The sequence below is a fragment of the Papio anubis genome, chromosome 13 (assembly GCF_008728515.1).
Source record: "Papio anubis isolate 15944 chromosome 13, Panubis1.0, whole genome shotgun sequence".
Lineage (NCBI taxonomy): Eukaryota > Metazoa > Chordata > Mammalia > Primates > Cercopithecidae > Papio > Papio anubis.
This window is the reverse complement of record NC_044988.1, coordinates 97,750,113-97,771,156: the sequence shown is the minus strand read 5'-3', so window position 1 is coordinate 97,771,156 and position 21,044 is coordinate 97,750,113. Positions and strand designations below refer to the sequence as shown.

Below are 21,044 nucleotides of genomic sequence, written 5' to 3'. Positions count from 1 at the left end.
CGGTCGCACAGCTGCGCGGTGGCTGACTGACTTCCGCAGTGGTTGCCGGGATCGCGCTGATGTGGCCCCAACCCCGCCTCCCTCCCCGCCCCGCGATGTCGGAAGAAACCCGACAGAGCAAATTGGCCGCAGCGAAGAAAAAGGTAAAGTGCACCGGGTCGCGGCCCCCTGGCCCAGCCCCAGCCCCATTCCGATGGCAGGACCACGGCCAGAGTCCCTGCCACTCCTGAGGCACACCGGGCTGGGCTCCCCCCAGCGCCTCTGGGCTCCCCCCACAAAAGTCTTGTCAGCCAGCCCCGCCCCCTCAGCCGCCCAGCCCCCGCCCTCGCCAGTCGCCCCCGGGTGACTTTGGGCTGGTGACTCCCGGGGCTCCCCGCTCCAGACTCGGCCCTCACCTCCTGCCGCCCCAAACCGGACCTCCCTGGGCGATTTGGGCTCGCGTCTCCAAGGACCTGGGTCCTGGCCCTGCGCTCCCCTCCCCCATCGCAGAGCAGCGACTCGGACGTCGCGCTGATGTTCCCCCCCAGGAGTGGAATGTAGTGACGTCACAGCCCCCCTCGGAACCGTAATTAGTGCGCGAGACCCGTCTTTGATCTTAGGACCCAGTCCCCTAAGTGTTCTCATCCCGCCTCTGGTTCCTCTGGTCACAACATAAATTTCCAGCTGGAAGGGGATTGGGGACTATGGCACCTAGGAGGGAGAGGTTTCAGGCTGCCTTACACCCTTAACATAGACACTGATAGTGTGAAAAGCCTACACTTCCCCCCTGAGCTCAAAACATTGGCAGTATCTCTGGGTGGCAATGTGAGAACGGGATTGGTTTGATTTTCCCCCAGGCTTCTACTCTCCAGAGAGACTAACATTTTTTTTCTGACTTCCACCTCATATTCGAATTCTCCATGGTTCTGGGACCAGAGTGCCCTTCAGTGGTCTCTGGAATGAGATCTGCTTATCTCCTGTGGAACAGGTCTTGGGAAACTGAACTTGACAGCTTGAATCTTCCTCATATCATCTCAGCCTGGGGTACTTGAAGTGCCACAGGATAAATATCTTTCTGAAGCATCAGTTTCCCTTTATTCTCTTGAGAAAAAAACATTACTTAGGGAGGACAGTCACATAAATTTGTAAGAGTATACCAGACTTTTCTCTGAAATGAGGCTTGGGTTGTCCTCTTTCTGTTGAATTCCCAGGTTCAACAGAAAGGCTGCCTTTTGCCAGGAGGATACATTGATGTAAGTTTCAGAGGCATTGGTGCATTTCTTACATTAACAAATGTGTGAGGATGTATGACTCCAAACCACACAGTGTACAGTTCCTGCCGACTTAATGTTCCAGCCCACATTTTAAGATACATATTTATTTTGAGAGGCGGAATGTCACTATGTTGCCCAGGCTGGCCTTGAACTCCTGGCCTTAAGTAATCCTCCTGCCTTAGCCTCCTAAGTAGCTGGGACTCCAGGCTTGACTTCTCCACCTCATATTTGAATTCTCCATAGCGGAGTGGAATGTAGTGATGTCGCAATCCCCCTCAGAACCGTAATTAGTGCGTGAAACTGACTTTTGATCTTAGGACCCAGTCCCCTAAGTGTTCTCATCCTGTTTCTGGGATGAGAGGTAGAAAGGTACCTCTGCCTCTGGTTTTGGCCCCTGGCAGCTGCTGATTTGTGGCAAAACCCCAGAGCTTGGAGTCAGAAGACTGAGTTTAAGTTCAATTCTTGCATTTTTTTAAGCCATGGTATCAGTCCCTCTCAGTCACTAAGTGATTGTGACAAGACCTTGTAGACTTGTTGGTGGCGTTAAATCAGATGGTATATATGAGTATTTTGGAAAAATTGTAAAGTAGGATGTAACTGTAGGGGCTTGTAGATCTCATGAGTATTATTGCTCTTCTTTTCCACAGTTGAGAGAATATCAGCAGAGGAACAGCCCTGGTGTTCCTACAGGAGCGAAAAAGAAGAAGAAAATAAAAAATGGCAGTAACCCTGAGACAACCACTTCTGGTGGTTGCCACTCACCTGAGGATGTGAGTCTTGGCTGGCTAGGCTCCTGGGGACAGGGGGCCCAAGGGGCAGTAGAGGGTAATTGTTATGATTGTGGAAGAACTGTTGGGTACTGATTAAGAGTTCTGGGTGTGTATCCTACCTGTCCATCTGCTAGGGATGTGATTTAGGGCAAATTACTTGAGCTTTTTGGGCCTCTCTCTTCACATCTGTAAACTATTTTTTTACTTACACTTGTGAAGTTTAAATGAGATTTGTTATTATTGTTGTTTTTATGTTAATCCCTAGTACAGGGCCTGCTGTAAACACCCAGGACATCCAGGAAATGGTAGTTGCTGTTTCATTTTCCTCATCTCCAGTCTCAAGGGGAAGCCAGGCCAATGAGAACAGCCATTGGCCATCAGGCTATCCCTTTAGGAGTCATTGAAAGGGCCCCAGGGTGTGGTGAGGAGAGCCCCAGGCACTAGGATTAGGGGAAGATCTAACTTTTGAGTTCATCTTTGCCACCAGCTTGCTGCGTGACCACAGAAAAACCACTTCTTCCCCTGGGCCTCAGTTTCCTCCTCTGTAAGATGACATTGGTTAAGATCAGTGTCTCTCAAACTTGTTTTTTAGCTGGAGCCCCCTTCGTTCAAGTGAACCCTTACTCAGAAGTCTGGTTTTTAAAATGGAGGTGGAGGTCTGCAGCTCTGCTAGATTCACTGCCCACATCCTGGGCCTAAGGAGAAGGGTCCAGTGAGCATATTAAGAGCTGCATTGGTCAGGTGACTCCACTCTGTGTGACTGCATCCTTCAGGGGACTTTTCCATCTATTTGTTTCTGCCCCCGGCAAGGCAGCAGGTGGCCATTTGGAAGGATGGCACAGGCCATGGTATTGATCTCCTCCACTCTTCTTCAGCATTTCGTTTCCCTGAACCCACATCTTCCTCCTTCCCTGACTTTCTTGCCTCTCTCTAAGCCACTTCTACCTTTCTTCCCCTGCCCTTGTTTTTCCCTTTTCGCCTCCTGTAGATTCAGGACATTCTGAAGGTGCTGGTGTCCGACCTTAACCGTTCCAATGGGGTAGCGCTCCCCCCATTGGACAAGTGGAAGGTGAGGCAGTGCCGAGACCCCTCTCTGGCTTGCTCTCTCCAGCTGTGCATGCCCCTGAGGCTTCTCTGGTTTGGGGGATACTTTGCCTCTGGCTTATTTTATGTTGCTGCCATTAACCTTCCGCCTGTTTATGTCCGCTTCTTCACTTGCTTGATTGATCGGGTTTTTATTCTTCCCCAAAATCTTTTATCATCTTGGAGAAGGTGAGACATACCTTAAAGTTTAACAGTTTAAAGGTAATTTGGGAATAACTTTCAGAGGTGTGTGGGATTTGGGGCTTTTTTTTTTTTCTTCTTTTTTTTTTTTTCCAGAGACAGAGTCTCACTCTGTTGCCCAGGCTAGAGTGCAGTGGCACAATCTTGGCTCACTGCAACCTCCGCCTCCCGGGTTCAAGTGATTCTCCTGCCTCAGCCTCCTGAGTAATTGGGATTACAGTTGCCCACCACCATGTCTGGCTCATTTTTGTATTTTTAGTAGAGATGGGGTTTCACTATGTTGGCCAGGCTGGTCTTGAACTCCTGACCTCAAGTGATCCACCCACCTTGGCCTCCCAGAGTGCTGGGATTACAGGCGTGAGCCACTGTGCCCAGCCTAGGATTTGGGCTTTTGAATGCCTATTGTGGGTACTCTCAGACTAGGAGAGATGAAAAAAAAAAAAAAGAAAAAACCCAACGGACCTTTAGGTTTTGCCCTAAAGGCAAAGATCAGTAAACCACATAGAAGTTAGTGATTTTTTTTTAATTAATTCACTTTGGTTTAAGAGTAGGGAACAAAGGGTTAAGAGAAAATGAGTCCACATTATAGTTGGAAGGATTGAAGCTATTTTTTCAGAGGAACTAACTGTAAAAGATGTGAGGTTAACTAAACAGATGAGTGACCAAGACGTTCTGCCCCTAACTTCTCCAAATGGACATTTAGCCATATTCACTGGGCTCTTGACAACAAAGGCACTTTGATAAATAAACAGTGGAGAAAATAGATGAACAAGGTAGGCTGCACACCGAGGGAGGCAGACTCCTTTGAAGGAGGCAAGAGATAATTTTGGACCATTCCAAATGCTCAGCTCAGGGGGAGGTTGGTTCCGAATGGACTCCAGGCTGGAGAAGGTGGCATTTGAGGCTGGCTTGAAGATTAAAGGTGGGTAACATTAATCCATATGGGGAGTGGGGGAGGCCGGGGGAGTGGTGAGGTCATGGCCAGAGTGTGAACTCACAGATCACCTTTCAGGAACACAGGGAGTCTGCTGGGGGGCAGGGCATGGGGGTACACAGGGCTAGGAGACAACCTCCTCTGGTTGTGATTTGGTGTTTCCTCCATCTCTGACTCACCTGGGGGACTCCTTCCTGCCAAGCCAGAGGAGCAGGACACAAATAGAGCCTGTTGGAGATAGGTATGGGGAGAGGGACTGAGACAGAGCAGCCTTGGCTGCTGTTAGAGTTGTCCAGTCGTCACACCTGTTACCCTCCAGTTGATCAGGTCTGTCCAGGTGCTGTGACTCACCTTGCCAGCTCAGAGGAGACACTGAGTGGTACGGTTGGGGAGCACAGGCCTAGAAGCGTCCTGTAGCTGAGTATTTGGCTTTTGCTCTGCCAATGGTCCAGTGGATTAGGGGGTCTGCAGCCTGTTTCCTTATGCTCTGAGATTCCATGCCAGCCCAGGTCCCTCTGTTCTGGAAACAAAGGCCTCGGTCCTCATATTTCCGTCTTGTTGTTTTGTTTTTGTTTTTGAGAAAGAGTCTTGCTTTTTCTCCTGGAGTGCAGTGGTATGATCTTGGTTCACTGCAACCTCCCCCTCCTGGGTTCAAGTGATTTTCATGCCTCAGCCTCTCAAGTAGCTGGGATTACAGATGTTGCACTATTGCACCCGGCCATGTTGTTTTGTATTTTTAATAGAGATGGGGTTTTGCCGTGTTGCTCAGGCTGGTCTCGAAGTCCTGGCCTCAAGTGATTCACCTGCCTTGGCCTCCCAAAGTGCTGGGATTACATGCGTGAGCCACCATGCCCAGCCCCTTGCTATTTTTATACCTTCTCTATATGCATAACTGTTTCTAATGTAGGTTGTTTTTTTTTAATTTCTCATTTTTATTACCATGTAAGTTTTCTACTCCAGGAATGCAGGCCCGTGATTGTAGTATCTTGAGTAGAGCTGATAACATTTCCAGAAGTAGGGAATAATGGAGAGAGAAAAAATACCTTAATGGGATGGTACATTTTGAGGAGAATAGGCTTTCTTTTTTTTTTTTTTTTTGAGACGGAGTCTCGCTCTGTCGCCCAGGCTGGAGTGCAGTGGCCGGATCTCAGCTCACTGCAAGCTCTGCCTCCCGGGTTTACGCCATTCTCCTGCTTCAGCCTCCCGAGTAGCTGGGACTACAGGCGCCCGCCACCTCGCCCGGCTAGTTTTTTGTATTTTTTTAGTAGAGACAGGGTTTCACCGGGTTAGCCAGGATGGTCTCGATCTCCTGACCTCGTGATCCGCCCGTCTCGGCCTCCCAAAGTGCTGGGATTACAGGCTTGAGCCACCGCGCCCGGCCAGAATAGGCTTTCTTAAAAACTCTATCTTGGCTACAAGACTTAAAATTATGAAATAACTTGATTGCTCACAAAATAATCATGCTTTGTGTGTCAAAAAGTCCTCAGAAAAATGCTTTTTCAGCCAAGTGCAGTAGCTCATGCCTGTAATCCCAGCACTTTGGGAGACTGAGGAGGCTGGATCACCTGAGGTCAGGAGTTCGAGAGCAGCCTGGCCAACATGGTGAAACCCCATGTCTACTAAAAATACAAAAATTAGCTGGGCATAGTAGTATACACCTGTAATCCCAGCTGCTCGGGAGGCTGAAGCAGGAGAATCTTGAACCCAGGAGGCAGAGGTTGCAGTGAGCGGAGATCTTGCCACTACACTCCAACCTGGGCGACAGAGTGAGACTCCATCTCAAACCAAAAAAAAAAAAAAAAAGAAAAATTTCCCTTCCTCTGAGCATTCCTGTTTCTAATCCTAGAGATCAGTGGGAACCCAGGATGCCAGGAGGACCCTAAAGACTTGCAGGGTCCATTGCTAGGAGTGCCAGCCTTCCCTCAAAGGCTTATGCCTGGCCAGCAGCTGAACCCCTGCTCTGACCTATTAGATTCAGTTGTAGGCATTGTCAAGGCAACACCAGGTTCCATGGTCACAGTAAACTTGCAAAGATGCAAAGACAGCTTGGCTCATCTTCAGTTCCACCAGCCTCTGCAGCACTTGCTGTAAGGAGGGAAACAGATTTGGGTTTTCAGAGTCCAGGGCTGAAGGGTCCAGTGAGTACGCAGTCCTTTCCCTGGAGAGAGGTGCAGCCACTTCCCCCAGACCCAGCTTCCCTGGAGAGAGGTGTAGCCACTTCTCGCAGAACCAGCTTCCGTGGCCAGGCCCTGGCTCCCTGGTGTTTTTCTCTTGTCCAGCTTAGCTGATCAGCCAGCTTTTTCCACTGTCTGCCCATCTGGCCTGTCAGATATTAGAAGACCTCTAGAAAAAGAGGCTTGGGTCAAGAGTAAGGCCAGAGCCTGGAGAGAGGCCGGGTGGGGCTCTGATCAAGCAGGTAGGTCCAGTTGGGGGCGAGGGAGAGGCTCCATGTGACCCCAAGTTCTGAATCCTAGAATTGTCCCCAGGTACAATTCCCAGGAAAGAGGCCCCATAACTTCCAAGTTGCCAGGAGCCATAGGGCAGATGTCTTACCTCTGTTTTCTTGGGTGGTTTCTTGGTTGGGTAGATGTTTTTGGAGGTAAGAGGTTGGGGTGGGGGTGGTAGCCATGGTTTATTCTCCTTTTACCTCCAGATAGTTGGGGAGAGGCTTCTAGTTGGGTAACTTTTTTTTTTTTCCTGGAAAGGTCTGAATCAGAAACACAGCCAATAGGCCAGGTTCAATGGCTCACACCTGTAATCTCAACACTTTGGGAGACCAAGGTGGGAGGATCACTTGAGCCCAGGACTTTGAGACCAGCCTGGGCAAGATGGCGAGACCACATCTCGCCCAGGACTTTGAGACCAGCCTGGGCAAGATGGCGAGACCACATCTCTATAAAAATTAGCTGAGCATGGTGGTGTGCACCTGTAATCTCCGCTACTAGGGAGGCTGAGGTGGGAGCATTGCTTGAGCTCAGGAGGTGGAAGCTGCAGTGAGCTATGATTGTGCCACTGCAGGGGAGAAGGGAAGGGAGGAAAGGAGGAGAGAAGCAGGCAGATAGCTACATTGCCCAGACAACTACTTCCTCATCACCATCCTCTGCCCACTAGGGGCCCAGTTAGGGTCACTCTGCAGCACAGACTGGCCTTCTGGAAGAACAGTGCCTTTCTCCTCCCTGACTTTGGCACACCTTCCTCCCACCTGCTGTGGCTGCCACAGGTCAGTGCCTGCTGCTGTCTTTTGCTGAGCTCCAGAGAGAGCGAGGTCCTCGTGTTCATGAAGGAGGCCGTGCAGCCCCTGCTTTGAGCTTTGGCCATCTGAAATGCTGCCTAGCAGCCCAAGGCCTGGGCAACCATATCCACACCCCTGAGTGGCTCCTAGCATGTGTGACTGTCACTCTGACTGCAGCAACACCTGTCCTACCTGTTCCACACCCTTGTGTTCATGGCACTGAGGCACCTTCTATCCCGCATGGCCCCCTAACCCCCTGCTCTGTTCTGTGACAGACGCCCAAGGACAATGCTGATTCTCTACAACCGTCTGATGACACTGTGTTACCTGGCGGTGTCCCCTCCCCTGGTGCCAGTCTCACTAGCATGGCGGTATCTCAGGTTCGTGCCTCCTCCCCCTCTGCCCACTCCCCTCCTGTACCTACTATGGATTATCTTCTCTTTTCACAGGTAGCTTGTTCCTTAGGGCCAAGGGCTCTTCCTGGGGAACGGGCTGGGGGAAGGCTCAGACTAGGCTTTTTCTTGAGGTCTGGGGATATGGAAGATTGTTGGAATGAGTTTGGGAGCTTGACTCACCCTGTCCTGGGTGATTCTTAGCAGACATTGAATGACCATCTCATACGTTTCTTCCCACACAGAATCATGATGCTGACAATGTCCCTAATCTCATGGATGAAACTAAGTGAGTGTCTCCTGTTGGGGCAGCAGTCTCTAGGCCGAGAGAGTCAGGGAGGCCACTGCCCATGACCTTCTTTCCCATTGAGCCACCTGCACCCCTGACCCCTGTGTCTCTATCCCTAGGACTTTCTCATCAACCGAGAGCCTGCGACAACTCTCCCAACAGCTCAATGGTCTTGTTTGTGAGGTACCTGAGGAATTGAGGCCCAGAGTGGGGTGCGGGGGGAAGGGAACTATGATAGAAAGAAACTGAGGCAGGGATTCACAAGAGAGGGAAGATCCTGGGACCAGCCAATGTGCTGGGCAATGTTGAGGAAGTCGGCTCTTCCCTGAGCTTTCTCCCTTGAAGTTGTGCACATGAAGGAGTTGGACCCTGTGACTGGTTGCATAATTTTATCCTGCTGCAGAAGCACTGGATGAGAGGTGCTCGGGAGGGAAGGATGGTGGGGAAATAAGAACCATGAGAGAAGTTGGCACAAAGGGGTTACGGGACAAAGGGTCCAAGTTAGAAGAGAAAATGTTGCCAATTGCTGGGGAAGAAAGGAAGTCAGAGGGCTTAGACACTGAGGGGACAGAACATCTCCATGTGCACTCTCGTCTCTTATAGTCTACGACATGTGTGAATGGGGAGGGCCCTGCATCATCTGCTAACCTGAAGGATCTGGAGGTAAGAGGCCCTGGGCCGTGGCCCAGTGACCCTGCAGGCCAGCCCTCCAACCTCCTCCCATAGCGGGGGCTGGGTGCCCCTCTGCCAGCTGAGACAGCCCACACACCCCCCAACCCTAATGATTGCTCTCTCTACCTCTCCCCCCAATCCTCCTCCAACTCCTCCTCTCTGCATGCGCCTCAGAGCCGGTACCAACAGCTAGCGGTAGCCCTGGACTCCAGCTATGTAACAAACAAACAACTCAATATCACGATAGAGAAATTGGTAAGAGTCCAGTGGGGTCCCCTGATTCCACGCTGCTAATCCTGGGCTCCAGTTTCCCCTTGGGACCCTGAAGAAAGGGGCAGGGGGCCCCTGGTGCCAAGGGCGAATGGGGAGCTGGGGGGCCCAGGCCTCAGCTGGAGGGACCCCAGAGCACGGAGCATGCAGCATGGCTCTTCTGTTGCTGCCCTCTTTGCCTACTCTCTCTTCTCTAGACACCCCTGCTCGAGTCCTTGCCACACATGCCCTGGGATTGTTGCCTCTTGGGGAAGCACTAGCCTGACTGGTTGTCAGGAGCCCCGTATTTCCACCCTGACTCAGTCCTTAATTTGCTCTTGGATTCGGGACAAGCCACCTCTCCTTCTTGGGCTTGCATTTCCTGAGGAGGTAGAGTTAGAGAGTATCAAAGGTCTCTTAGCTCTGAGCGTCGAAGATTTAAAGGCCCACTAGAATGTAAACCTCAGGGCCAAGGGCTCCTGTCTGTCTTTTTCTGTCTGATATCCCTGCTATTAAGAACTGTACCTGGCCTATATGTGCTCAGCAGATGTTTGTTGAATGAATACACCTTTCTAAATCACAAACTGGCAGAGGGTGGGCTTTTCTCACACTCCATCTCTAGAGGTTTATGTTACTGTCCTTTCAAGAGAATCCAGATTCAGACTTTCAGTTCTGTGGCTGTGGGCAAAAACCAACAAAGACACAAATCCCCTTTCCTTGGGAGCCTGAGGAGAGTTGAGCAGTTCGTGTTCCCATTGGGTCTGAGAACTTTGCCTTTAAAATCCATTCCTGGCCCCTGCCTACCCCTTCCTGGTGTGGGGAATAGGGTTGAGGGGGCCACCCTCAGTCACCTTCCTTTGACTCTTCCCCACAGAAACAACAGAACCAAGAAATTACGGATCAGTTGGAAGAAGTAACGTGATTTCTTTGTTTGCTCACAACATGACAGCTGGGTTTGGGGGGCACTCAAATGTAGAGGCCTCAGTCTCGTCTCACCCGCTCCCAGCCTGGGGAAGAAGGCTCACCCCCCAAGATTCCACCCCATCCCCACAGGGTCCCTGATAACCTGGTCCCATGGGTGGGCCTGTCCTGGGGCATTGGTGGCATTCTGGGGGCATGTCCCTTGCTGTGCCATCTCTGCCTCCCCCTAGTAAGAGCTCTGTCTTCCTCTTCCTGTAGGAAAAGAAAGAATGCCACCAAAAGCAGGGAGCCCTAAGGGAGCAGTTACAGGTGAGTGGAGGGGGTGAAGTTCCGCCCTGTCCTCTGGAGAATGTTTCTTTCCTTCTTTTTCAGCACTTGCTTGGGTTTCCTCCCAAAGGTTCACATTCAGACCATAGGGATCCTCGTATCAGAGAAAGCTGAGTTACAGACAGCCCTGGCTCACACTCAGCATGCTGCCAGGCAGAAAGAAGGTGGGAATCTGGGCACCCCATCATCCTTCAACCTGGCACTTTGACAGGCCTTTAGGGTGAGTCCTTTGGACCCCATCTCAACCTCTCTCATTCCAGGAGAGTCCGAAGATCTGGCCAGTCGCCTGCAGTATTCCCGGAGGCGTGTGGGAGAGTTGGAGCGGGCTCTCTCTGCTGTCTCCACGCAGCAGAAGAAAGCAGACAGGGTGAGTCCAACTGCCTGCCCCGAACCCTGGCAGCCTGGCTTCCCAGGTGGAGGAGTGAGCCTAAAGGTCTCTTCTGCAGGGTTGAGTGTCCTGCCCAGAAGGCAGCATGGGCCATTTGTCACTGCTTTTGTGTGTGGTTGTTAGAGACATCCTGGGGCTGAGTCAGCTGCTGTGTGTGGGTTGGGGGGCACTGTGAGGAGTGAACACTGGACGCAGAGCTCAGAGGCCAAGTGCCTGCCCTGCCCTTACCTGGCTGTGGCCTTGGCCAAGTCCTAGGTTGGGGAATGTGGTATTTGTTCTGTGAAGGTACAGAAGAGTATCTTTAGTATGTTACCATTTGTGTAGAGAGAGGGAACGTGTGTGTGTGTGTCTGTGTGTGTGTCCGTGTGTCTGTACATATGTACTATGACAATATACATAAAACATGTCTGCAAGGATTCATAAAAAACTCAGGAGAGAGGAGCAGCATGGCTGGAAGATATTTCCCTTCTGTACCTTCAGAGTTTTGGACTGTGCGAATGTATGATCCTTTCAAAAATTGAACAAAAGATTAATTTCCCTCTTCCACCCCCAGGGAACAAATGAACTTAGTCAGATATTCCTGGCTATTCAAATCCCAGCTCTGTCTAAGTGATCTTAGGCAAGCACTTAACCTCTAATACTACATATTTTTCATCTACAAAATAGAGGTAATAATATTGCAGTGAGCTGTCTCATGTGGTGGTTATGAGGATTAAATGGGATTATTAGCATGGTGCCTGGTGAAACACTCAATAAAGGTTCAAACAGTGGTAGTAATAATGATAATAACAATAGCAATATTATCTGATCTCTCTGGGCCTCTGTTAGCCAGCTGTGAATTCGATCTTGGCCAGGTGTGGTGGCTTATACCTGTAATCCCAGCACTTTGGGAGGCCGAGGTGGGCAGGTCAACTGAGGTCAGGGGTTTGAGACCAGCCTGACCAACATGGCAAAACCCTGTCTCTACTAAAAATACAAAAAATTAGCCAGGTGTGGTGGCAGGTGCCTGTAATCCCAGCTACTTGGGAGGCCGAGGTAGGAGAATTGCTTGAACCCGGGGGCGGAAGTTGCAGTGAGCTGAGATCACACCACTGCCCTCCAGCCTGGGTGACAGAGGGAGACTCCGTTTCTAAATAAATAAATAAATAAATATACAAAAATTAGCCAGGTGTGGTGGTGCATGCCTGTAATCCTAGGTACTCAGGAGCCTGAGGTAGGAGAATCACATGAACCCGGGAGGCAGAGGTTACAGTGAGCCAAGATGGCACCATTGCATTTCAGCCTGGGTGACAGAGGGAGACTCCATCTCAAATAAATACATACATACATACATAAATAAATTCACTGTCTTTTCCTGTCCCTTCCACTCTTTTTTTTTTTTTTTTTTTTTTTTTTGAGACGGAGTCTCGCTCTGTCACCCAGGCTGGAGTGGCCAGAGATCTCAGCTCACTACAAGCTCCGCCTCCCGGGTTTACGCCATTCTCCTGCCTCAGCCTCCCGAGTAGCTGAGACTACAGGCGCCCGCCACCTCGCCCGGCTGGTTTTTTGTACTTTTTAGTAGAGACGGAGTTTCACCGGGTTAGCCAGGATGGTCTCGATCTCCTGACCTCGTGATCCGCCCGTCTCGGCCTCCCAAAGTGCTAGGATTACAGGCTTGAGCCACCACGCCCAGCCCTGTCCCTTCCACTCTTACCAAGCTCTGTATTTTTTTTTTTTTTGGAGACGGAGTCTCACTCTGTTGCCCAGGCTGGAGTGCAGTGGCCGGATCTCAGCTCACTGCAAGCTCCGCCTCCCGGGTTTAGGCCATTCTCCTGCCTCAGCCTCCCAAGTAGCTGGGACTACAGACGCCTGCCACCATGCCCGGCTAATTTTTTGTATTTTTAGTAGAGACGGGGTTTCACCGTGTTAGCCAGGATGGTCTCGATCTCCTGACCTCGTGATCCGCCCATCTTGGCCTCCCAAAGTGCTGGGATTACAGGCGTCAGCCACCGCGCCCGGCCACCCTTACCAAGTTCTTTTAAAAACAAATGAGACCAGCTGGGCACGGTGGCTCACACCTGTAATTCCAACACTTTAGAAGGTTGAGGCGGGTGGATCACTTGAGGTCAGGAGTTCAAGACCAGCCTGGCCAACATGGTGAAACCCCATCTCTACTAAAAATACAAAAATTAGGCTGGGCGTGGTAGCTCACGCCTGTAATCCCAGTACTTTGGGAGGCTGAGATGGGTGCATCACAATGTCAGGAGATCGAGACCATCCTGGCTAACATGGTGAAACCCCGTCTCTACTAAAAATACAAAAAAATTAGCCAGGTATGGTGGCAGGCACCTGTAGTCCCAGCTACTTAGGAGGCTGAGGCAGGAGAATGGCGTGAACCCGGGAGGCAGAGCTTGCATTGAGCAGAGATGGCGCCACTGCACTCCAGCCTGGGTGACAGAGTGAGACTCCGTCTCAGAAAAACAAAAACAAATTAGCCGGACATGGTGGCGTGTGCCTGTAGTCCCAACTACTCAGGAGGCTGAGGCAGGAGAGTCACTTGGACCTGGGAGGCGGAGGTTGTGAGCTGAGATCTCACCATTGCACTTCAGCCTGGGTGACAGAGTGAGACTCTGTCTCAAAAACAACAACAACAACAACAAAGTGAGACCGTGGGCTTGGAAATGCCTTGAAAACATGTCAAGTGTGATTGAGAGTGAAGAAGTGTTACTGTGGAGTAGTTACTGTAGCTGTTGTTACTGGTCGGCCAGCTGCTCCTCTGCCTGCTATATCCTGACTTAACCTTTCTGTGTTTACAGTACAACAAGGAGTTAACCAAAGAGAGAGATGCCCTCCGGCTGGAGTTATACAAGAACACGTAGGACAGGGGATGGTGGGATGGGAGGTCTGGGGGCCCTTAGCATGGGTGGTGTGCTGGGAGGTGGGGGGTACAGGTAAGCATGGTGAGGTGGTCATACAGGTTTGCATGTGTGCCCAGCAAAGCTCTAGTGCCAGCTGCGCCACTGACTCATGGTGTAGCCTTGGGTAACTCATGTCTTATCTCTGGCCTGTACATGTGACTTTTGATTCCTGGGGTTCCTTCCAGTGCCACAGTTCCGTGGTTGTGGGGCGAGGGTAGAGGGTGGATCACCAAAGCAGTCCTTTCTGTTCTTTGTTCATTCCTTTCTCTACTGCCTCTGGCCATAGCCAAAACAATGAAGACCTGAAGCAAGAGAAATCAGAATTGGAAGAGAAGCTTCGGGTCCTAGTGACTGAGAAGGCTGGCATGCAACTTAACTTGGAAGAACTGCAGAAGAAGTTAGAGATGACAGAACTCTTGCTTCAACAGGCAAGAGGCTGCAGCCCCATGGGTGGTGGGAGCCCCATCCAGCTGGGGCCATGGTCTAGGGATCATGTAGGGCATGGGGAGGCTCCAGCCAAGAGCTGAAAATTTGGGTCCTTGTTCCAGTCCTGGCGTAAAATCCTCTAGAGAGTGCTAAAAATCTACAAATTGGGGACCTGGGGAATCAGAATCTTAGGGTTAGGGCTTAAAACAATTTTTGTTTTGTTTTGTTTTAAAGCATCATGGGTGAAAACCATTATTTTAGAGATTACATTTATATGGCTAGGTCATGAGTCTGTTTATTTCCTTCTGAGGTTCAAGCCAACACTTTCACTATTCCATGGTAATAACAGACAGTAGAGATCTTTTTTTTTTTTTTTTGAGACAGGGTCTCGCTCTGTCACCCGGGCTGGAGTACAGTGGTGCGATCTCAGCTTACTGCAACCTCTACCTTCCAGGCTCAAGCCACCCTCCTGCCTCAGCCTCTCAAGTAGCTGGGACTACAGGCGATACCACCATGCCTGGCTAATTTTTGTATTTGTAGATACAGGACTTTGCCATGTTGCTGAGGTTGGTCTGGAACTCCTGAGCTCAAGCAATCCACCCACCTCAGCCTCCCAAAGTGTTGAGATTATAGGTATCAGCCACCATGCCTGGCCTGAGATCTTTTTAAAATTATTTTTTATTTCTAAAGCAAAGAAACGTGACAGCAGAGTTGTATTGACTGAGCTGCACATTGAGCCTAGCCCTAGCCCTTTTAAGGGGCACTGTTTGGAACGGCCTGGGCTCCCCAGATCTAAACTTCTCGCTCTCCACCATCCAGTTTTCAAGCCGGTGTGAAGCCCCTGACGCTAACCAGCAGTTGCAGCAGGCCATGGAGGAGCGGGCACAGCTGGAAGCACACCTGGGGCAGGTGAGGGATGTAGGGAGGGATGTAGAAGGAAGATGATCCCAGGTGGCCAGGAGTAGGTGACAACCAGTGACAGTCCTTCCTAATTTCTGTGGCCATTCTTGCAGGTAATGGAGTCAGTTAGACAACTACAAATGGAGAGAGATAAATATGCAGAGAATCTCAAAGGAGAGAGCGCCATGTGGCGGCAGAGGATGCAGCAGATGTCAGAGCAGGTGAGACCTGACCCTTCAGCTCCCCCGCAACCTTAGATAGGTCACTTGATCTTTCTGGGCATTTGTGAAATGGGAGGAGCACAGCCAGAGGTGCTCATGGGTCTGGCCTTTGGAGGTGGGGGCAGAGAGGGAGATGGTAGCCTGTCCAGCCACCAGCCCCTCTCCAGGGCCCTTTCCCGCTGTGCTTTGGGCAGGTGCACACATTGAGGGAGGAGAAGGAATGTAGCATGAGTCGGGTACAGGAGCTGGAGACGAGCTTGGCTGAACTGAGGAACCAGATGGGTAAGCTGGGGCTGGGGTAACCTGGGAGCAGGACTGGGGTCAGAGGGCTGTGGGGGTGGTTTAGAATACCCCATGGAGTTGGGTGGATGGAAGGGCTTTGAGGCAGAGGGAAAGAGGTGTGTGCCAGGAGATAGCAAGTCTCATCATCTCCACAAGCCTCAGTGCCCCATCAGCAAAGAGGGAGGAGTGCCCGTTGTCGGCCACCCACAATTGTCACTGTTGGAAAGTGGCTTGGAAGATTGGCTAACATCTGGGTGCAAGGAATCATTAGCAGGGAGGCCACGTTTGGGGAGCCTGAGAGGAGCTATGGACCAAGAGGAGGGTTTTCTTTGAGAATCCAGAGGCCCTTATTGTCTGCTTCCTTTCTCAGCTGAACCCCCGCCCCCAGAGCCCCCAGCAGGGCCCTCCGAGGTGGAGCAGCAGCTACAAGCGGAGGCTGAGCACCTACGGAAGGAGCTGGAGAGTCTGGCAGGACAGCTCCAAGCCCAGGTGCAAGACAATGAGGGCTTGAGTCGCCTGAACCGGGAGCAGGAGGAGAGGCTGCTGGAGCTGGAGCGGGCGGCCGAGCTCTGGGGGGAGCAGGCGGAGGCGCGCAGGCAAATCCTGGAGACCATGCAGAATGACCGCACCACCATCAGCCGCGCACTCTCCCAGAACCGGGAGCTCAAGGAGCAGCTGGCTGAGCTGCAGAGCGGATTCGTAAAGCTGGTGCGCAGCCCCACCTGGAGAACCTACCCTCCCCACTAGCCCTCCAGGCCTTTGTTTTCCCACCTGTAAAGTGGGGCAGTGTAGCCCTCACGTGAAATGGTACTTCTGGAGGCACCTGTGAGCCAGAGCCCTGCTCCGATGGCTGTAGGGGAGAGGGGATGATTTTTCTAACCTGTCTCCACCCTTCCTGGTGTCATGGGAGGCAAACACCAAGGCAGCAAGTTTTGGGGTCTCCAGCTGCAGTGGGTGGCCGCTGATTGCTTCTCTCTGTCCAGACTAATGAGAACATGGAGATCACCAGCGCACTGCAGTCGGAGCAGCACGTCAAGAGGGAGCTGGGAAAGAAGCTGGGTGAGCTGCAGGAGAAGCTGAGCGAGCTGAAGGAAACGGTAACCCTACCCCATCCAAGAAGTGCTGGGAGGCGGGCACTAGCCTCTGGGGAGGGGTGGTGTGAGGCCAGAGGCAGCTCCAGCCTGGGGAACAGGTGACCCCAGCACCCTCCGGGGCAGTCCTGTGACTGTTTCTTGCTCCCTGCCGTCTGACTTTTAGAGGTGGATAGCCCTGGGTTCCTCTCAGATCTGGACATCATCGTCCCAGCTAGAGGCATGGATTTCCCCCAATCATAGGGAAAGAGACAGTGGTATAAGAGGCTCCTTAGATTCAAACAGGATTCTGGCCTCTGCTCCACTGGTCACCATTCAGCTACTCTGCATCTCTAAGCCTCAGTTTCTTTAACTTAAAAAGGAAGTTAGCATCTTCCTTGCAGAGGTGTAGAGGATTAAATGAGATAATACACGGAAAGCATTAGGCATGTAGCACACTTAGCAGATGGTGGTTGGCTCCCTCTGCATTTCCACCAGTCTATGGCCTACAGTTTAAGTGGTGGGAAGCAGGGTGTGAGATTTGAGGCTGGGAAAGAAGGCAGTAGGCTCTAGGCAAGGGAGGCAGTCACTTAGGCCTGGAGCAAGGGGCCAGAGGTCTGGGCAGGCAACAGAGCCTCACAGAGCCCTCGCTACCCTATTTATGGGCCCCAAATCTGAAAGCAGGCCACCACCTGCCCTCATGCCTAGGGTCTTCCTACAGGTGGAGCTGAAGAGCCAAGAGGCTCAGAGTCTACAGCAGCAGCGAGACCAGTACCTGGGACACCTGCAGCAGTATGTGGCTGCCTATCAGCAGCAGGTGGCCACCTATCAGCAGCTAACCTCTGAGAAGGAGGTGCTGCACAACCAGTTACTGCTGCAGACCCAGCTCGTGGACCAGCTGCAGCAGCAGGAAGCTCAGGGCAAAGCGGTAGCCGAGATGGCCCGCCAAGAGTTGCAGGAAGCCCAGGTGAGGGAGTTGCTGAGGGCAGGGCCCTGAGGGGGATGCTTGAAAACCTCCATGCCTTCTCACTCTCTTTCTTGGCCCCTTAGGAGCGCCTGGAAGCTGTCACCCAGCAGAACCAGCAGCTACGGTCCCAATTGAGCCTCATGGCTCATCCTGGGGAAGGTATGGGAACCTGCTCACAGGAAGAGGAGAGAGCCCCAGGAGGAAGGGGGGACTGTTAGCAGTGTGGAATTGAGTTGGAAGAGACCTTTAGAACAGCTGGTCATTATGTCAACCGGGTGTCCACACTAAGTTTGGCATCATTATGGTGACTTCCTGGGAGCAGGGGACTACCAGGTTGCCTAAGGATGGGTGAACTGGCCCAGGTCAGAAATGAAGCAGGTCAGAACTCCCATGCTGATCGGTAGTGGGACTGCACCTGGGCAGCACAGCGAGCTCTTGGCTCTTAAAAAAGAATAAAATAAAAAGCTGCTCATTCCCTTCTGGGGAGGGGCTGGCCCAGGGTTACACAGTGAGGGTGGGGGCAGAGGTGGGCACACGGTACCCTTGTTGGGTGGTCTGATGACCCCTCTGGCCACCCCCACAGGAGATGGACTGGACAGGGAGGAGGAGGAGGAAGAGGAGGAGGAGGTGGAGGCGGCGCCTCGGCCCATGCCAAGCATCCCGGAGGACCTGGAGAGCCGGGAAGCCATGGTAAGGCTGACTCCCCCTCCCCGGCCTTTGCTGCCTCCCTCTGTGGTCCCTCCCAGACCCCCTTCTGCTCTTGGTTTCCCGGCCTTCTGATTTCTTCAGACTCACCTCTTTCCTGGGAGCCAGTGGTCAGACACCATTTCACCTGGGACCAACAAGTGCAGCCTCTGAGGCTCCAAGGGAAGGGCTGCTCTCTACCTCCCTGCCTGTTCGTCCTATATATCCTCCTACAAGAACGCACCTCTCTTGCCTGCAGGTGGCATTTTTCAACTCAGCTGTAGCCAGTGCCGAGGAGGAGCAGGCAAGGCTACGTGGGCAGCTGAAGGAGCAAAGGGTGCGCTGCCGGCGCCTGGCTCACCTGCTGGCCTTGGCCCAGAAGGAGCCTGAGGTGGCAGCCCCGGCCCCAGGGACTGGGGGCGATTCTGTGTGTGGGGAAACCCACCGGGCCCTGCAGGGGGCCATGGAGAAGCTGCAGGTGAATGAGTCTCTCCTGGCATGGGTCAAGAAGGGTGGGGGCGGGGCAGGTCGCTGCCAAGATGTGACTCCATTGTTTTGGTTCCAGAGCCGCTTTATGGAGCTCATGCAGGAGAAGGCGGACCTGAAGGAGAGGGTAGAGGAACTGGAACATCGCTGTATCCAGCTGTCTGGAGAGACAGACACCATTGGTGAGTGGGAGGCCAGGGCACGGCAGGAGGAGCTGCACAGTGGTCGGAGGGAACCCAGTATCTGAGCCCTGTCCTTCCGCAGGAGAGTACATCGCACTGTACCAGAGTCAGAGGGCAGTGCTGAAGGAGCGGCACCGGGAGAAGGAGGAGTATATCAGCAGGCTGGCCCAAGACAAGGAGGAGATGAAGGTAGGGCGTGGAACATCTCTGTGGGGGTGGAGGTGGGCACGGGCACAGGCATGGCAGCTTAGCACCCCTCCCTCCAGGTGAAGCTGCTGGAGCTGCAGGAGCTGGTCTTACGGCTTGTGGGCGACCGCAGCGAGTGGCATGGCAGATTCCTGGCAGCTGCCCAGAACCCTGCCAATGAGCCCGCTCCAGGGGCCCCAGCCCCCCAGGAGCTTGGGGCTGCCGACCAGCAGGGTGGTGAGTAGAGCCCTCGGGAGGGGTGGGCAGGCAGGAGCAAGGGAGGGCTTGCGTGGCGCTCAGAGCCCTGCCTCTCTCTCTCCAAAGATCTTTGCGAGGTGAGCCTCACCGGCAGTGCGGAGGCCGCCCAAGGAGAGGCCAGGGAGGCTTCTCCCCATGACAACCCCACTGCACAGCAGATCATGCAGCTGCTTCGTGAGATGCAGAACCCCCGGGAGCGCCCAGGCTTGGGCAGCAACCCCTGCATTCCTTTTTTTTACCGGGCTGACGAGAACGATGAGGTGAAGATCACTGTCATCTAAAAGCCGGCCGCTGTCAGCAAAGCCTGAAGAAGGGGGGCTGGAGACCCTGCCCCCACTATATCCCTACCACCCCCTCAGTCACCCCTTTACCCTTCCAGTAGCAAGCATAGACCCCTGTCTAACGGGGGTAGACAGGTGCAGATGAGGTGAAGATCACTGTCATCTAAAAGCTGGCCACTAAACTTAAAAAAAAATTAAAGTTATGGGATTAAAAGAAGTTATGGGATAAAGAAGGTTATGGGTAAGTTATGGTATAGAAGTTACGAAAAAAGGCCGGGCGTAGTGGCCCACACCTGTAATCCCAGCACTTTGGGAGTTCAGGAGGTCAGTTGTTCAGGACCAGCCTGGTCAACATGGTGAAACCGTGTCTCTACTAAAAATACAAAAATTAGCCAGGCATGGTGGCGTGTGCCTGTAATCCCAGCTACTCAGGAGGCTGAGGCAGGAGAGTCACTTGAACCCGGGAGGCGGAGGTTGCAGTGAGCTGAGATGGCGCCATTGCGCTCCAGCCTGGGCGACAGAGTGAGACTCTGTCTCAAAAACAAAAAAACAAAAAAACACGGGATTAAAAAAAAAGTCAGGATAAAAATTTTAAAAAGCAGGCCACGGTCAGCAAAGCCTGGAGAAGTGGGGCCGGAGGCTCCGCCCCCATCATGTCCCTGCCACCCCTTCCCAGTCACCCCTTTACTCTTACAGTAGCAAATAAGACCCCTGTCTAATGGGGGGAGACAAATGTGTAGAGCCTTTGCCACCTTGGCCAGGGCTGATTCCTTAAATTTCTGGATGATGATGATTGTTATTTAATAGCCAGAGGCTCAGGCCGGGCGCGGTGGCTCAAGCCTGTAATCCCAGCACTTTGGGAGGCCGAGACGGGCGGATCACGAGGTCAGGAGATCGAGACCATCCTGGCTAACACGGTGAAACCCCGTCTCTACTAAAAAATACAAAAAACTAGCCGGGCGCGGTGGCGGGCGCCTGTAGTCCCAACTACTCGGGAGGCTGAGGCAGGAGAATGGCGTGAACCCGGGAGGCGGAGCTTGCAGTGAGCTGAGATCCGGCCACTGCACTCCAGCCTGGGCGACAGAGCGAGACTCCGTCTCCAAAAAAAAAAAAAAAAAAATAGCCAGAGGCTCATAGAATTGACTTGTTTGGAGGAGGCCTGATGGCCTCCTTACTCTCACCAAAGCAATTTTTCCCTCAGGGGGGCTCCCATCTTCTTACACAGAGAGGCAGCTGAGGCAGGACAGTGGGGTTAACTGTAGACCAGGTGAGGGCACGGGCTGCTGGGGTGGCCCCGCTTCCCCAGTGTACATATTGTATCTGTGTAACATTTTGTATATTCCAGGGGTACGGCAGCCCCCTGTATCATACCTAGCAGAGGTTGGAGCTGGCACATGGGGAGGAGGTTCTAATAATTATTTGGGGCTGGGAAACTTATTTATTGATAGCATAGGACAGAGGAAGGAGGCGGGGATGGGGTCGTGGCACCCTGG

At 52.5% G+C, this 21,044-nt stretch overlaps 1 protein-coding gene across 4 annotated transcripts; it reads left to right on the top strand.

The window, feature by feature from the left end:
• Position 1: 1 nt before the first annotated feature.
• On the top strand, positions 2-20,093 carry GOLGA2 (golgin A2). 4 transcript variants are annotated; one of them, XM_009188104.3, is made up of 27 exons: positions 2-143; positions 1,901-2,023; positions 3,012-3,092; positions 7,749-7,853; positions 8,111-8,154; positions 8,274-8,337; positions 8,758-8,817; positions 9,001-9,081; positions 9,950-9,988; positions 10,255-10,305; positions 10,394-10,487; positions 10,584-10,690; positions 13,507-13,565; positions 13,895-14,036; positions 14,854-14,943; positions 15,048-15,155; positions 15,350-15,437; positions 15,808-16,145; positions 16,421-16,534; positions 17,229-17,474; positions 17,558-17,633; positions 18,058-18,164; positions 18,418-18,636; positions 18,724-18,826; positions 18,909-19,015; positions 19,093-19,249; positions 19,337-20,093. In XM_009188104.3, the coding sequence occupies exons 1-27, from the start codon at positions 60-62 to the stop codon at positions 19,549-19,551; spliced, it is 3,102 nt and encodes a 1,033-aa protein (XP_009186368.1). In that variant the 5' UTR covers positions 2-59; the 3' UTR covers positions 19,552-20,093. The 4 variants fall into 4 exon arrangements, with proteins under 4 accessions (XP_009186368.1, XP_009186370.1, XP_009186369.1 ...); XM_009188106.2 differs by lacking the exon at positions 9,001-9,081; XM_009188105.4 differs by lacking the exon at positions 3,012-3,092 and having other exon boundaries at positions 5-143.
• The last annotated feature ends 951 nt before the right edge of the window (positions 20,094-21,044 follow it).